Source organism: Miniopterus schreibersii (assembly GCF_964146895.1).
Source record: "Miniopterus schreibersii genome assembly, chromosome: 10".
NCBI lineage: Eukaryota > Metazoa > Chordata > Mammalia > Chiroptera > Miniopteridae > Miniopterus > Miniopterus schreibersii.
In genome coordinates, this window is record NC_138110.1 from 54,707,649 (window position 1) to 54,725,784 (window position 18,136).

General features: G+C 47.3%; 1 protein-coding gene across 7 annotated transcripts in view; it reads left to right on the plus strand.

Annotated features, from left to right (window-relative positions):
* The window catches only part of PTPRT (protein tyrosine phosphatase receptor type T), a gene marked incomplete at its 5' end in the record, with an annotated part of 804,541 nt that overhangs the window by 716,133 nt on the left and 70,272 nt on the right, over positions 1-18,136 (plus strand). For 5 of the 7 annotated variants that reach the window (XM_081150334.1, XM_081150335.1, XM_081150338.1 and 2 more), the window contains one exon: positions 17,600-17,790. In XM_081150334.1, the coding sequence (XP_081006460.1) occupies positions 17,600-17,790 (191 nt within the window). The remainder of the gene's footprint in view (positions 1-17,599; positions 17,791-18,136) is intronic. The other 2 variants (XM_081150336.1, XM_081150339.1) reach the window with 1 other exon arrangement.

Below are 18,136 nucleotides of genomic sequence, written 5' to 3' on the forward strand. Positions count from 1 at the left end.
AAGAGACATATGGAAAGATGCTCAGCATCGCTAATCATCAGAGGGATGCAAACTGCAGCCACGGTGAGATATCGCCGCACGCCCGCCAGAATGGCTGCCATCGACACATCCACGACTCCCACGTTTTAAAGTTGAGGGCCACAAAAGGGAAAGCACTCGTGGGAGACGATTTCGTGGAGGATCCAGGGTGAGAACTCGGGGTGAAAGCTCAGGAACTATGTGATTTCCACTGTGAGTGTGCTGTGGCCCGCGTGCTTTATTATATCCACAGGCTCCGCTGAAGTCTACGGCGCATAGTTTGAAGTGGAGAAGTCAGGCTCCTCTCTGCTGAGGGCAATGGCAACCTCATTTCAGCCTGCTCTTGCACATTTCAATCTCCTCTCCCAGACAAGCTTAGTCATTTCATTTCTCTTCCTTCCACATCAAAGGAAGGCAGAGTCACCTGTCAGGCTTGAAGATTGTACAACCTGTCGAAATGGATTTTTTCCAGTTTAGCTAAGTCTTACTCTGCAGCTATTTTGTATACCTTTGTCTTACCACGACGTATGGCGAATGAGAGAGAAAATGAGACAAGCCCACGTTTTGGGTGTGAGGCATTGCTTGAGGTTCTTTCCTCCCATCACACATCGTCCTGTGAGGCCCTAGGTCTCGGAGTGCAGGGACAGAAACAGCGCAAGATGCTGCGCGTGACCCTGAAGCCAGTGAGAGACTCTGAGCATGTCCAGATGAAGCTGGAGTCTCTGGGAAGCTGACAACCTTTAGTCTAAGAGATGCTCACTGGCTGCAGGCGTCACTACAATCACCAGAGGCCCAGCTGGGAAAGAAATGCATTTGCAGTAAATAGGGCTTCTCACTCTCCAAATTTACCAAGGCTGGTGGAACTGGGGCAGAAAGTGAAGATATTGCTTCTCTTGCCATAGAACCACGAAGACATGAGAGACGACCCTTGGCAGCAGGCAGGTGTCGTCGTGTCTATCAGCAAGCTGGAGGACAGATTTTGGAGGGGCAGGTGGCCCTACCTGGCCCATAAGTATTTAGCGAGCAGCCGCTCAGTGCTGGAAATGCCTCCGTCAGCAGCACAGTCGGGGCGCCTGCCTGCGTGGAGCTTATCTAGTCGGAGTACAGACGTGAAATATTTCACTATGAATTTTTCAAGCACTGTTGTGGTTATGGAGACAGCAGGCACGTCCAGAAAGCTCGCTGCAGCTCCTGAAGGAGGCGTTGTATGCGGTACTCTCGGATGGGGTGGGGCAGGCAGGAGTGTTTTCCTGATATCTCCAAGTATGCAGAACAATTAATACAGAATTTTTTCAGTAAACACCCACCTACTCACCACCTAGACTCTACCATTAACATTCTACGACACTTACTTTATTGCTTATTTCCCGTCTATCCCTCCCTCAGTCCGTCGTGATTTTTTATGCATGGCAAAGGAACCATCAGACACCAGTACACCTCTCCCCCCACTGCTGCACTACGCATATCAATAATGCAGACTCAGTGTTCTGTTTTTTCCCTTTGAGGTAAAATTTACATACAGATCAATGCACAAATCTTAAGCCTTCTGTTCCATGAGTTCAACGGTCGCACCCACTTGTGCAACTCAAACTCCTAATAACATACAGACGGGCCAGGAAGATCCCCCATGCCATTCCCAGGCAAACCCTGCGTCCGCTCAGGCCAGTCGGCCTCCCCTGTCCTGATGGTTTTTCCTGCCATAGATCAGATCGTCTGTTCTAGAAAAGGAAGTGACTTTTGGGCTGAGTTCTGAAGGATGAGTAGGAGTCCACTTGGAATTGGAAGGGCGAGGGGATGTTAGCCATTCCAGGCAAATAGCCCACGTGGGCAGAATCTCAGGCGGCCAAGAACTTGTACGGCTACAGCCTCGTGAGCAAAGGACAGAGAGACAAAAGATGAGGCCGGCGAGACAGGCAGGAGCTAGACCAGTCGTAGCCTTGGAGCCATGGTCGGGATCAGGAACGTAGCCAAAGGGCAGTGGCCAGCCAATAAAGGGCTTCAGCGAGGTGACTCCTCGCCGCTTAGCTTTGAAAATCCTCATGCCTCGCTGTGGAGAGGCAAGAGGGGATTCGGGAAGATGCGAGGCTGCTGCTTCAGCCATTCTGGGGACAGAGGAGTAGCATAATGAGGTCCTGGCCCTGGGGAGAAGGGGCCATCTCTTCTTCCTGTTGTGTTGGCCTCTGATGTGTGGTGCTTCTAACAATATAGATCACAGCGTTACATTTTCCCTTTCTCTCTTCATCTTTCAGGGATGCCAGTCATGAACCCTTTGTGGAAACTGTGGTTCAGAGAGGTTAGGTAACTTGCCCAAAGTCACACAGCCAGTAAATGGTGGTGTCGGGGCTTTCACTTGGATTGATTTACGTTCACAGTCAATCCACTTCTGACCACTTCCGGGTCTTCAGGGAAATAGGATGGGTGTCTCTCAGTCTTTCCAGGTGGAATAATTCTTTTCCTTGCTCCATCAGATTTCTCAGCCACTCCAGAATTTTCAAGGTGGAAGTCTTCCCCAGTTGCTAGCAATCCCAGCCAACTTGAGTTTACTTTGAGGATAAGTTCATCTGTAGCCCAGATTTCCCTTTAATGATGATTTGGGGCAGTTGAGTAAACCAGTTGTCTCTACCAATACCCAGTTTTATTTGTTTTTATTTGCGCTGGTTGTAGCCCTGGCCAACACAGGAATGGCATGCAGGAGCCACGTGAAGGCTCTCATGCTTTCCGGTTCAGTCGACCCCTTCATGTGTAACTCAGACCCTTCCTCATTCAATCTCAGCCTTTCTCTCTGCACAGTTTCCCTCTCAAAAGGCACCCCAGTATCACTCTTTCATGCTTAAAAGAATATCGAAATTCTACAATTTTCTTTATTATTTCTGCCTCAGGTAATTCACTGATCAAGACATGTCCTTCTAAGTTCTTTTGAATATTCTATTTATATTAGTATGCACTCCCACATGCAGAACTTTTACTAAGAATATTTAGTAACCTCACAATAATATTAATCTTTCCAATGCTGAGTAACCTCACAGTTTCTTCTTACTTTACTATACTTAACTTTCATCTGATAAGTAAGCACTCCCCAGGAATCCATTTCTTCCCAGCCAATATTTGTACCATCCTTTATCACTAGTTTACAAAATTGTTTAGACACCTATCTCGTTGACTATGTATGGAATATTTTCCTGCTCAGCAAAGTTCAGATACGTGCCTCTGGTAGTACATACGTGCATCTAAAAGTACAAATGAGCCCAACTGGCGTGGCTCAGTGGTTGAGCGTCGATCCATGAACCAAGAAGTCATTGGTTCGATTCCCTGTCAGGGCACACGCCTGGGTTGCAGGCTCCATCCCCAGCGGGGGGCAGCCGATTGATGAATCTCTCTCATCAATGTTTCTATCTCTCTAAAATCAATAAAAACATATTTTTTAAAAAAGGAAGAAGAACAAAAAATTCAGAAGCAGCCATCAGACATAGCACATCTTTTAAATAAATAAAAAAAGTAAAAGTACAAGTGAATAGCAAATATGCAGCAATTAAGCACTAGACTAAGTGTATAAGAATGGGTTGTGTAATGGGCTGTGTTCCCAGTGAGCTGAAACATGCTGAAAGTCCAGAATCCTACCTCTTCTCCTTTGCGGGTCAACAATATATTTTCGGGATCTCATGCATAGCCCTGAGCTTTCTGCTCTTCCTTCCCACTCTGATCACTTAAGTGGTTAATACCTCGGAGCATCCTGTTGCTGCTATAGGTCTATTGCTTCTGACACACCCAATGAGCTTCACTTTTGTTTCAATTGAGTTAAGATTGTAGAGGCCGCGCTGTGGAACACTGGTGTCAGCACTTTTGCTGTCTTGTTTTCCCACTGATTTTCATAAGATTTGTGACCCCCCAAAAATAGAAAACAATGGTTAGCAAAGGCTGTATTGAATAGTAAAATCCTTTCTTCAGAAACAATCATACCTAGAAGTCTATTTCATAAAACAGAGATTAAAAAACCATTTAGCTCTGGTTGGAGCAGAGGTGAGGGAAAACCCATGTATTTTCCGGCCATGCCCCCCCACACACAGGCACATGTGCACATGCATACACATATATGTGCCTGCACAAAACCCCTCATGGGAGTCCAATTCTCTGTCCACAGAAGAGACTCTGAGCAGAGGTCTCCCTTCCTAAATCAATCTCAGCTCTTAGGATACTAAGTCCACAGGCTAATAATTCGCTCATCCCTGCCCCTCTAGATCATAGGAGTGAACCTTTCACTTTATGATTTACAGAAAATGACAATAACGACCCAGCCACTAGTCACTTAAGTAAAGACTGATGGCTTTTAACTAATAGGATGTGAGTCACAGAGCAAGGCCATTACATGACTGGCACCCTCTAACACTGAGCAGTGCACAGCGTGATGGCCACACGCGGTGGCCCTGTGGACCTCTGGATTGTAGGAACATCAGGGAAGAAGGGGCCCCAGTCTGTGGGGCTCTGGCAGACTTCAGGTTACAGTGAGAGACACTATTTTCCATTATTGCTACAGTCACCCAGGGTCCAGTAACCAGCCCTCAGCCGAGACGCAAGAGAAACTCACAGGCTAGTTCTGTTGCATGAAGGGTCCTTTTGCTGAAACTACTTCGGTATTTTGGCTATGGTGGTGGTCACAGGAATCTGCACACGTGATTCAACACATGCACGCGCACACATGAACACACACACAAGTGCACATAGAAACATTGAGCTCTGAGTAAGGTCCGTGGAGTGTATTGGTGTCCGTTTCCTGATTGTGACCTTGTACTTCAGCTATGCAAGTGATAACACTGGGCCAAGAGTATACAGGACCTCCCTTTGTTATTTCTTATGACTGTCTGTGAATCTGCAGTTATCTCAACAAAGAACTTCTTTGTTTAAAACATTTTTAAAAAGCCAGTGCCCTGGTGATGGGTGATCTGATCTGTACCTTCTGACTCCGGACACATTCATCAGTCTTCAGATATGTTCATGGTTCTCCGGGCCATCTCCTCACTGGCCAATCTAAGCATGTGATTAAACGTGTGCTACCGGTTCCTAGCAATTGGAAGGAGTTTATCTGTGTCTTTTTTCTCTCTATCACTTTTAGCAGAGATTTGTCTAATTTATTGGTGTTTTCAAAGGAAAGAGCCAGCTTTTACTTTCCTTCAGCTTCGTTATTGTGTTTTTAACTTCTATTGTGTTCCATTAACATCTGTTCTTATATTTATTTACTTGCTTTCTACTTTCAGTGACTAGATTTTTCATCTCCAGAAGTTAAATTTGTATTTTTCAGACCTGCCCATCTTTTTTCCACGATGTGTTGCGTTGCTGCTGTGGTGCATAGGCCTTCCGTTTTCTCTTTAATCAATCACAATGTGGTTATTTTATAGTCACTGTGATTGTTTTATTATTTTCAATTCTTGGGAGGCATATTTCTCTGTGTCTGGTGTCTCCCGACTTTCCCTCCTGGGGACAAGCTTGCTCACATGGCTTGTCATTCTTTGTATTTTATTTTCCCGTTACGAGCTCATCTTCAGTGGAGGTAGTTTGGTTTCGTGGGGGCATGGATTAATGTGTCTTGGATTATGAAAATACCTCTATAGGGTGGTTTTTCATTTGCTTGTCAGAACAAGTAAATTTTCAGCAGTGGCTACACAGGTTTTGTTTGTTGGTTTCTGTGTTTGCATTTTGTCTGTCACACCAGTAGCATAAATGTGGCCCCCAGACCCACATGTGGCAAAGGTCCACTGTTTCCTTTGAAGGCTACATACCTTTCTTTTTTCTATAATAATTGATCCCTTTAACTTAAACACACACACAGTTACAGAGATGTGTACAGACACGCTGGAAATGAGATCTTCTAATTAAGAACAAGATTAAGATATGTTGACTGTCCGATAGGAAAGGTGAAGAAAATACTTTCAAAATATTTTTTAATTTTTCAATTACAGTTGACATATAATATTTTATTAGTTTCAAGTGTACAGCATAATGATTAGAATTTATGTGAATTATGAAGTGATCACCTCCCTAATTCTAGTACCCATCTGACACCATGCATAGTTATTACAATATTATTAACTATATTCCCTGTGCTGTACTTTGCATCCCCAGGACTGTTTTTATAACTGGCAATTTGCACACCTTACTCCTTTCCCCTTGTCACCCATTTCCCAACCCCCCTCCCATCTGGCAACCAGAAGTTGATGTACTTTTATTTTTAGTGATGCATCCGTCACCCACTTCCTGGTTTTTGTTGGCAAAATTTCACATTTTAGCCAAGAATTTTTATATTAGTTTTTTTTATATAGTTTCTCTATAACAATTCTTTTTTATAGTTTATTCAGTTTTATTCCTATTTGTCTTGATTTTTATATTCACATCTATGTTAAACTGATTTTGGTGTTTAACACATCGGTTCTTTTATTAAATGCTTACCTCCAATCTTGCAGGGGTTTTTTCTACTTCTCCACGTCCCCAAGCCTCTGGAAAAGAATCAGAGCCAGTAGCCTCACTAAGGAAAAACAACTCGCCCTAGCCGGTTTGGCTCAGTGGTTAAAGCGTTGACCCGTGGACCAAAGGGTCCCGGGTTCAATTCCGTGCCCGGTGGGGGGGGGTGCAGAGGCAACCAATCAATGTGTGTCTCTCACATCAATATTTCTCTCTCTCCCCCCCCCCCTTCCATTCTCTCTGAAAAGCAATGTAAAAAATATCCTCCGGTAAGGATTACATCATCAACAAAAAACCTCATATCACTGTATCGTTTTGGGGTCACAGCATTTTCCCCTCAAAAATTTTGTTCCATTGCTTTCTGGCATTTAAATTTGCGCAACAGAAAATATGGCTAGCATTGTTTCTTTTCTCTTACCGACAATCATTTTTCCCAGCCTAGATGTTTATCTGCGTGTTTCTACGTCAACACTATTTAAACAATTGTATCATGAGAGCTGTCCTATTTTTAAGTTGTGCGTGGAAAACTCTATTAAAGATTTAGGTTTTTATTCTGCCAAAGAGCTGCTTTTACATTGCACCTCTTATTATTTCCTCTGTTCCGTTTACTCGGTTCTCTTCTTTAGCAACACCAATTATCTGGCTCTTATGCTTCTGTTTCCTTTCCTCTGAAAATGTCTTTTTGGTGCCTTGGCGGGTGAACCCTCAGGAGCGGGTGGGAGGTACAGGAAATGGATCTCCCCCGTGACACCGCGGCGTGTCCCTGCCAGGCCCTGCCACCGGGCCTCGCTCTTTCCCCTTCCGGACGCCCACGTCCATTTCAGCTCGGCCCTGCGCCTGGTCTCAGCCTCAGTCTTCCCTTGCCTCACCCATCAAGGGCTTTTCTAGTTGCTTCTTAACTTGATGCATATTTTGAAAAATCTGTTGTCTTGTTATTTAATCTTTCACTTCTTTTATTCTTCCATGTTTTCTAAAATGCATTTCTGTTTTCTATCGTGTAGGTTAAGATGCCAGTAACAGAAAATAAGTCAAATTTGCTTAAACAGTGACTGTATTATCTCACAGAATCGGAAGCCAAGAGCTAGTGCAGGTCCCGTGCTTGGCTGAATGAGGTGCCCAAGAATGTCACTAAGGACCCAGGCTCTTTCAAGCCCCCCACTTGGCCCTCTCGTGGGGGCATTGTCCTCGGCCTCGCCTCGTGGGTGCAAGACGCCTTAGCAGCTGCAGGCATCACACCCGCATGTGGTCATGAGCAGGGGGAGAGGGGCCACTGGAATAGTCCTCTGAGAAGTAAGGGTGCCTGCCCTAGGAGCCCCTTAACAGAACTCCCCTCCTGTCTCATTGAAAGATTGGCCAAGGGGACAGGAGCACCTGACTGGCTCCAGGGAATCGGGATTTGCCCCTAGATCTAGGAGTGGGGTCGTCCTCCCAAGTCACATGGGGAATATGTGGGCGCGCAGACTAATCCGAGGGCTCTGCCAGCAAGGAAGGGGGTAGCAGGCAGTGGCTGGGTAAACGGCCAGCACTGCTTTTTTACTTTTGGAAATTGTATTTTTCTCAGCATCCATGAGTGCCCTTTTCTTATTTGTGACATGGTGGGTTTTCTAAGACCCGTGTTGTTTTGTTTCTGTTCCCTTAACTTTAGAGGAGGAGCTGCCTCTCCAGGCTGGTGTTCGCCGTAAGCAGAGCAGGCAGGTGCTCACGGCTGTGCCCACCGTCTAGCTGGTGGGACCCCTTTTCGTGTGGCTGAAGCAGGAGGCGCAGGGAGGTTCCCAGCCCCATCCCTCTGTGGCGCGTCTACACCGCCCTTCCATCCGGCGCAGCGCTGCCGAGAGAGGGATGCGCGTTTCCTCCAGCGAGAGGAGGGCTGGTTTCCTTATCAGGAGCAATGAATCCAGAAGGCACCGGCCCCGTGACTGTTTCCATCACAAGTTTCTCCTAGTACTGAATCTGCGCTCTGGGCAGAGGTCTTTATCTGCCGTCTTTTGTTTTTGCCATGTCAGAGAACCCAGGGAAAGGGACTGAGGGGAGAAAGGGCTTGAGATGCCCAACCCCCCATATTTGACTATTCTGGCCTTTGATTCTGAACCCAGGAAAGGACATAGGAAAAGAGAAAACATTCTTTTTTTTCTATCCTTCAGGTCACTGTTACTTAAGTAACAAAGTATATCAGTGTCAATTGCCAATTGTATCATGTCCATTTTAACTTTGTAAAATGTGGTTCAGTGGGTGGCATTGTACCTCCTACTAGATTCACCAGTTTAAGCCTTTGCATTTAGTCAGATTTAACGAAGAGAAGGTAATTCCATCTGCCACTGGACTGAGTGAGAGCACAACCCCTAGTGGAGAGGAGATGGGGGGTATGAATTTGAGGTTCCTCGGGGGTCACAAATCTATACACCTATCCTAGTTTAAGTCTAGAATAAAGAAATATAGAACACATTTTTCTTACAACACAGTATCTAAACATAAGCCAACTACTACATCAGATGCTTCGCCAAAGAAATTGCAATCTCTTCCAGCCCTAGAAGGGAAATGGCCTATGTTGAATCAGGTGAAAGATGATTTTATACAATTTCAGAGATTTTTAAGAAATGTTGGACAAAATGAAGTCTTTATCTTCATACACATATCAAGTGTGGTACTGATATAATTAATGGATATTCCTCCTAAATTCTGGCACTGGGTTTGTTGACAGATTTCAATGCTATTACAAGTTTTTTTCATTGAGGCTTTATTGGTATTTGGTGGGGGAGGGGAGGGAAGGCATTGCCTGCTAGCCACATGCCATCTTGAGGCTTCTTCCAGTGGAATCCCATTTAATCCTTGCAACAACCTCCAGTCATCATCATATCACCATCATCATCATCACCATCGTCATCATCGCCATTTCTATTGCCAGTTACAAATAAAGGTCTTAGGCTCGAAGTAACTTATCTGAAGTCCCATAGCTAGAAAGTTATGAAGCTCATATTTGAATCCAACTTTTTTTTTTAATTTATCTTTATTGTTGAGAATATTACAGGCATCCCATTTTTCCCCCCAATTGACCCCCTCCACCTCGCTCCCATCCCTTCCCCAGGCCTTCACGCCATTATTGACCATATCCATGGGTTATGCATATATGCATATAACTTCTTTGGTTAACCTCTTCCCACCCTCCACCCCCCTTCCCTCTTTCCTCGGAAATATGATTGTCTGTTGCATGTGTCAGTGTCTCTGGATCTATTTAGTTCATCAGATTCTTTTGTTCATTAGTTTCTTCTTAAAAAAGACCCTTCAACATTTCCTATAGTGCTGGTCTGGTGGTGATGAACTCCTTTAGCTTTTTCTTATCTGTGAAGCTCTTTATTTGACCTTCAATTCTAAATGATAGCTTTGCTGGGTAGAGCAATCTTGGTTGTAGTTCCATGTTTTTCATCACTTTGAATATTTCTTGCTACTCCCTTCTGGCCTGCAAAGTTTCTTTTGAGAAATCAGCTGATAGTCGTATGGGTGCTCCCTTGTAGGTAACTAACTGCTTTTCTCTTGCTGCTTATAAGATTCTCTCTTTGTCTTTAACCTTTGGCATTTTAATTATGATGTCTCTTGCTGTGGCCTCTTTGGGTTCCTCTTGTTTGGGACCCTCTGTGCTTCCTGGACTTGTAAGTCTATTTCTTTCCCCAGGTAGGGGAAGTTTTCTGTAATTATTTTTTCAAATAGGTTTTCAATTTCTTGGTCTCTTTCTTCCCCTTCTGGCACCCCAATAATAGAATGTTGGCCTCTTGAAGTTGTCCCAGAGGCTTCCTATTCTATTTTCATATTTCTGGATTCATTTTTCTTTTTGCTCTTCTGGTTGGGTGTTTTTTGTGTCCTCATGTTCCAAATTGCTGATTTGATTCTCAGTGTCCTCTACTCTACTGTTGATTCCATGTAAATTATTCTTCATTTCAGTTCCTGTAGCCTTCATTTCAAATTGGTACTTTATTATGTTATTGATTTTCTCAGTTATTTCTCTAATAGTCTGCTTAAACATCCTTATAAACAAAACTCTGAACTTTTTATCTGTTAGCTTGCTTGGAGCTATTTCATTTAGTTCCTCTTCTAGAGATTTCTTCTGTTCTTTCCTTTGTGACATGTTTCTTTGCCTCCACATTTTGGCTGCTTTCTGGTGTTTGTTTCTATATATTAGGTAGAGCTGCTATGTCTCCTGGCGTTTGTAGAGTGGCTTTGTGCAGTAGGTGTCCTGTAGGGTCCAGTGGCTGAGCCTCCCCAGGCACCTAAACTGGGCCTTCTAGGTGCTCCCCTGTGTGGGCTGTGTGCACTGTCCTGTTGTAGTTGAGCCTTGGTTGCTGTTGGCGTCACTGGGAGGAACTGACCCCCAGACCAATCAGCTGTGAGGACCAGCTGCAACTACAGCCAAAGAGCTGCTGTGCTGGAGACACCCCTGTGGAGCAGGATTTACTTCAGTGGGGCTTTGGTGTTCACCAAGTGGGCCCCTTTAGTGTCACTCGTGGGTGTGGTAGGGTTGTAATCCAGCGTGGTCGAGTCTGACCACCAGGTGCACTGTCTCTGGGGCCTCTGGGGAGGTGCAAAGTCAGCCTGTGCCAGTGCCTTGCCCAGGGCCACCCAGCATGAGCTACACAGCAAACCGTTGTTGGCTGCTACTTGTGCTGGGCTTGTAGGTGTCCAGGAGAGGCCAAGCTATGAGCCAGTGCAGGCTGCCGCTAGTGCCAGGCCTGGGGCCGTTTATCAAGCCGTATGGGGCCTGCTGCTGCTTGTTTGAGAGATTTTAGGAACATCCTAAGCATGAGGCTGGAGAGGCCACTTGCACAGAAAAGCCCCTGGAAATGGCCTGGATGAGCTGCAGGTGGGGAGGGGCGGGGCCTCCGGGAATCACGGGGCGGGGCCGAAGGCGAGTCAGGTGCTGGCGACTCAAACATGGCGCCTGCCTGCCGGCTGTGTGCGGGGAGGACTCGCCAAAGGAGCCACGGCCTCCACCAGCCCTTCTGCCTGGGAGGAAGCTGCCCCCCCACCTCTCGCCCCGACTTCAGGCAGGTCAGTTCCTCCCCGAGTGTCCCGGGTCCTTTCAGCTGCTGCCCGGCGCTGGGCTCAGAGGGAGCGTCCGAGTGAGTCCGCGCCGGGCCCTTTAGAGGAGCTGCTGGGGCGCCCGCAGCCTCCGCGACCCTCAGGGACAGTCCCCGCTGGTTTCACAGCCCGGAGTTGTGGGGACGTCTCTTCCTGGCCCTGGAGCCCTGGGCTGGGGGCCTGCTGTGGGGCTGGGACCCCTCCCTCCTCCGGGAAACCCCCACCGCCGAGATTCCCTCCTGGGTTTACCCGGCGGCACCGGGTGTGGGCCTGTGGCTGCGTCTCCAAGATTCAGCCCCGATCCGCCCGCGTCTCCGCCCCTCCTCCCAGTCTCGATGCTCCTTCAGCTCCCTGGTTGTGGGCCTTCTGTGCAGCCAGATTCCAGGAGGCTCTGGGTGATGGTGGTTCTGTATTTTAGTTGTAATTCTGATGTGGTTGTGGGAGGCGGCGGGTGCAGGGGTTACCTACCCGCCATCTTGTTTCCTATCAAGTCCAACTTTTATCTTCCGATTCTGTGCCTGGACCCTGATGCCTGCTGTTGCCACAGGCCCCCCCCCCCCCCCCCCGTGTTTGTTCTAATCACATCTCCACTCTGAGCAGGTGAGTAGCCTCCTCCCGCCTCCCCCCTCCTCCCCTCCCCCCTCTTCCCTTTCAGTAAGAGTCTCTAAATATTTACCATCCACCCTTCATGCTCTTCTGCCCTGCAGGGCACATGGGTGTGAGGAATTGTGATAGAGGAAATAAACAATGCATACTGGCTCCAGAAGCTACAGGAGTCTGATTGGTCAGTTAAGGAATTTTGTCTGGACTCTGTGAAGACTTTTGCTAAGATGGACTTGATCAAAGTTGTGTGAAAAGAGCTGTGAAATGGAAGAGTCATTAGGCACCTGATGGAATAGTTTTGTCCTGGGGACCTGAACTCGGGCAGCAGCAGCAGGAGTGAAGTAAAATAGATGCCTATGGAGTGTCACGGAGGAAAGGAGAGAGAAGCCCTAAAAGACTCCCCAGGTGCCCTCGCCAGTCTGAATTCTTATGTGCCCCACAGGCCCCCTTGTACAACATCAGAACAACTCTTGATTTTTTTCACTGCTTGCCAGGTACTAGGCACTCTATAAGCGTGACCAGGCATTAGCTCTTTGAATCCTCGAATTATCTCTCTGAATCCTCACTACGCTCTTTTTCCCTGTGTTATAGATGAAGAAACTGAGGCCGAGAAGTATTAGTCACTCGGCCAAGGTCACACAGCCCATCACTGGTTGATGAAGGTCGCCAACCCCGTTCTGTCTGTTTCTGGGATGCAGACTCACAGCATTCCTCGGGTTGTGGACTGTGCTCCTCTTATGGGGCACGGGCAGGCCTTTTCTGAAATAGTTAGGTCAATATTTCAGCGAGCATTGAAACAAAACTAGCGTATCACACCCATGACTTTGCGCTACCCATTAATAATAATATCAAGGAAAACCTGGTTGAAAGTTGACTTCAAGAAAAAAATTTGAAGACATAATTGTGTAGATCTGCACAATTCAATACAGTAGCCACTGGCCACATGTGGCAAATTTCAATTGAAATTAATTGAAATTAAGTTAAAGTAAAAATTCAGTTCCTCGCTCCACATTTCAAATGCTCAGTAGACACAGTGGGTAGTGGCTACCATATTGAACAGTGCCGATACAGACAGTCTGTCAGTCGTGTAGAGTTCTGGTGGGCAGTGCTGTGCCATCGCTGTCTTACATTAGATCAATGTCTTGTTAGAGTCCGTGGTAGCTCTAAATCAGCTCTTCAGAACTTGACATGGCTCTGGATACACCTGTGGACATCTGCATACACCTGTGCTGCCCAGGACGGTAGTCGATAATCACCTGTGGTTAGTCTGAGTTGAAATGCTCTAAGTATAAAATACACACTGGGTTTCAAAGCCTTAGTATAAATAAAGAATGTAAAATACTTCAGCAATTAATTTTATACTGACTATGTTGAAATATTATTTTGATGTATTGGGTTAAATAAGATGTATTCTTGTTCCTTTTTACCTTATTTAATGTTGCTACAAGAAAATTCTGTTACCTTTGTGGCTTGCAGCTTATTTCCACTGGACCTCTTTGCCCTGCTACATGCCTCCAGGGTGCTCTCATCTCCCCATTTCTTTCTTTCTCTAGATCTGTGCGGCCCAATGCAGTAGCCACATGTAGAAATTTACGTTTACATTAATTGAAATGAAACAGTTTCAATTTCAGTTCCTCAGTCACATGAGCCACATTTCACGTGCTTAGTGGCCACGTGTGGTCAGGGGCTACCATCCTGCCCAGCACGGACCGTTCCCAGCATCGTGGAAAGTTCTACTGGACAGAGGTGATATAGGTCGTACATAGTTATGGCCAAGCCCAGAGAGGTGGGGCTTGAGTGCCTGTGCTTGGGAAGCATTTCCATGGTGCCTGACCCCGCAGAACTTCACCCTCGCACCCATCTGGACACCTGTCCCTTCCCGGCTTTGTTAGGCCTGGGTACACCTTATCTCCCCTCCTCTCCTGCGAGGGCTGTGGTGCTCTTATCTCCCTCTGAACACACACTCCTCCACCCTCCTGTGTGTGCACGGTATCTGACACGGTGCTTTGTACAATATGGGTATTCAGTAAATATTTGTTAACCAGCCGGAGTGGCAATTCCTAGCAAGTAATTGGAAATATGTGGCTGAAGCTAGAGGGAGATATATAGTGGCTGGTAGTAGAGGGATAAAAAAAGAGAGAGAAGGTCAAAGCCAGACTCCCAAGGAAAAGGAAAGAGGACCTGGTAGAAGGACAAAGGAGGAAGTCACTGGGATGGCGGGGACCTGGGATCTCATACATGTCACCAAAACCCCTTTGCCCGCCCCACCAGCCCCGCACAGGCTGACGAGGCATCGCAAGGAAATTCACAGGCTAAGGCAACAGCTATAGAAAGAGTGCAAAAGAAACCCAAAATATTATTACGTGATAAATAAACATGCAAAACCCATAAATGAGAAGTTGAACTGGCATGAAAATTAGGGGTCTAGTGCAGAGAAAAATGAAAACCGTCCTCTCCTGGGTCGGCTGGTTTGCGTGATGTTTGTGAGGGGTGGGTGCGTCCCAGCCCCCTTGTGGAATGAGCAGCGGACTCGCACATTAGTTTTAAGGCTCCCTCTCGAATAGGAACATCATAACGCTTTTTAATTGGGGCCGATAAAAATGTAGCATTACTTGTAGGTTCCTGAGAGAAGTGAGTTGTGAAATTGGGTTTTCATTAAACCTAATGATGGAAAATTAAGTAATAGTGCGTCGGGTGAAATGGGGTGTGATACGAGGCCCCGCTTCTGCGTTATCGGAGGTTAATAAGGGAATAGGTGAGGTAGGATGCATTGGAAAAAAGAGTCCAGCTAGTTGAATTAATAAACCTTGAAAATCCCTTGGTTCCGAGTCTTCATAGCATCATTAGCACCGGCGCTGACATTATTACAAATGTTACGGCAACACGAGTTGCTCAATTTCAGATGCATTTATTTTCCATTGTGGCGCTGGTTTTGCTGACACCAAGTGCACAGTCCGTCTAGCCGTGTGCTTAGGGAAAATATTCATATTGGTAGCTATTTGGTTTTGGAAACATTTGGCATCTCACAAAAATTGCCAGGCGCCCATTCCCAAGAGGCCAGTCTCTGTCAGGCAGCCGGTCCCCCAGGCAGCCCCTGCCTTAAGTCCTTGGGGAGACCATGGGTCTCTGGAGACATCTGTCCCCATAGCTCAGAGGTGGGGAACATCTGGCCCGCAGGCCATATACGGCCTGTGAAATCATTCGGCCTGGCCCTGCCAAGGCCTCACCAAAAAGAAGCAGTTCCAGCCATCGCATTAGGGGGGACTTAATTAAATGTTTGACCATATATAGCAGGCTAATTTTTAAGTTGATAATTTTGTGTGGCCTGCAAATGATGTTATAAATATCCAAATGGCCCTTGGCAGAAAAAGGTTCCCCACCCCTGCATAGGGGATGGTGGCTTAGGTGGGAGACACTCACAGGGCTCCAGCTCCTCCTCTCCTGGGGATCGTGCAGGACAGAATCTAGAGGAGCGAACTCAGGTAGTCCTTTCCTCTCCATCCCCAACCCCGCTACACACACCGTTTATCACAGGAGTGTGGTCGCAGGCAGGAGGCCTCGTGTCCATGGCAGCGGACACCACATAATGACACGTACAAGAAATACTGAGTCCTTAAAGAAAGGGATCCTTCTTCAAACCCTTCATCAGCCTCCCACCCGCTTGAAGAGGCACATCCACGGCCTCTCTAGACGGACCTCACACGGTCTCTTACAGCTTTGCCCCATCACATTTCCGCCCACAGCCTTCACTCCCTACCAATCTACTTGCTCTTACCTAAAAGCACTTGGCTTCTCCGGCTCCTGTTCTTGTCAATTTTCCTACTAGACATCAAGCCTTGAGGGTGGAATCTGCATTGTTGTGTGCATGACCAGTGCCAACCAGAGTGCCTGGCACGGAGTGGGTCCTCAATGCGTCTAACTCCCGATCACAAGGGTATGATCGATGGAGAAGGGAAGCAGCCCCCACATTCGCCAAGCGCTATGTTCCCTGTTACTTAAACCCCAGGAAAAAATGTAATCAGTAGTTTTATGTGCTAACATCTCACCAGGCCCTTCTTTCTTGGGCATAAAGCTGTAAACTCTAGATCTTTATGCTGGCAATTCTTTTCTCCCCAGGAACAGTGTTTCTCGAGCTGTCACGTAGGAGGAGAGCTCACCTTCACATACAGAATCCATGTCTGATAGATTATTGAGACATGAGACACACCAAGCTGAAGGAAATGTGGATTTTGAAAAGACCAGTTGCAGAAAATCAGGAATATGTGTTAAGCCTCCCAGGGAATGGGTATGGCATTGGCCTAGGGGTTCCTGCAGGGGTCCCTGGCTGTGCCTGAACACGCCTGGGTGAGACACATCAAATCTGACACTCTCATCTCTTGCATGACACAGAAGGTCCAGGGCATAGAGAGGCTGTCCATGTCTTTTGGAGAAGGCTGGGCAGACCAACCCCAGAGGTTCTGGGGAAGATAAACCGGCCCTGAAAATCCTGCAAGGAATGCCCAAGGTGGTAGGTCAAGAAAGTGGTTTTACTGGTCCAAAGGGAACAGATAAATTCAAATCCAACCTCAGCAAGCATCAGTTTCAGGGTGGCCAAACTAATAGAGGACAGTTAAAGCAATGCAGTGTTTATAAAGATTTTTATTGCGAAAATAGGTATCTTTTGTCAAGGAGGGATGTCATGTAGGAGATGAGGCTTAGGGCCCAGACCTGGGAGAAGTTACTGGCAGAACTGAGGAAGGTCAGCTTCCCTAACTGCAAGGTGGGTTCAGCGACACTCCTGAAGCAAGACTAAAGTTGTGGGGAAGCTAGACAGTAGGCAGAAGATGGTCACTGCTCTAGAGCCCGTAGCTGGACAGAGCAGCTGAGAAGGCAGGATCCCTGCTATTGCCAGGGCTCCAGTTCCTTCTCCCCAGTGTACAACCCAACAGAAACAAACTAGTAGAGACGCCTGATCCCAGGGATGCAGGCACATGGACCAGAAGCATACACACATGGCCCAGATCCCCAGGACCCTGAGGCTCTCCTCCCTTGCAGGCAGGTACCCTACGTCCTACAAAGGAGGGCGCTCCCAATATCCATCCTGCCTGGCTTCTCATGGCTTCTTGGTGGTTTTGATATTGGCCAGGATTGGCCAAGACCACCCTGAGGAGCCTCAAGGAAGGTCTGAGATAGAGAGGGGATGACAGCCCATCTGGACTTGGTCTTTACTCCATCAATATACACCCTTGAGACAGAGCAAACCTAGGGCTGCTGTGTTCATGTGTGTCTATCTCCGTAGCCATGCCGGGGAAGCAGGTGTCCCTGTTCTCTGTGGTTCCTTTCTGGTGTCCCTGTTCTCTGTGGTTCTCAGCTGGACCCCGAATTAGTTCCCTCTGCCTTCCTCAGGTCTAGCTGGGGGAGGCACGGAGGTCGGAGGACAGGGCTCCCACAGGTAACTGCCTGTTCTGCCTTCTCTTTGAAGCAGATGGTAGCCGCGGAGAGCTGTCCCAGCCCACCCTCACCATCCAGACTCACCCCTACCGGGCCTGCGACCCCATGGAGATGAGCTACCCTCGGGACCAGTTCCAGCCCGCCATCCGCGTGGCGGACCTGCTGCAGCACATCACCCAGATGAAGAGAGGCCAGGGCTACGGGTTCAAGGAGGAGTATGAGGTAAGGGACCAGCCTGTGCAGAAACTCCCTGAAGGGTGCAGAGCCTCTGGGTGCTAAAGCTTTGCTACTCAGAGCACAGTCCCCGGGCCAGGAGCATCAGCAACACCGGGGAGCATGTTGGAAACTCACCGCCTCAGGCCCCACCCAGACCTACTGAATCGGTTACCAGCATTTTTACAGAGCCTAAGTCACTTATATGCCCTTTAAAGTTGAGAAGCACCATCTAAAAGATTCTGATGCCTCCTTTTCTCCTTCCTTCCTTTCTCTCTTCCTTCCATCACTCAGTTATCTCCAAAGTTTCTACACTTTGGAGCCACAGCTTCCCCCAGTATGAAGCTAGAATGGC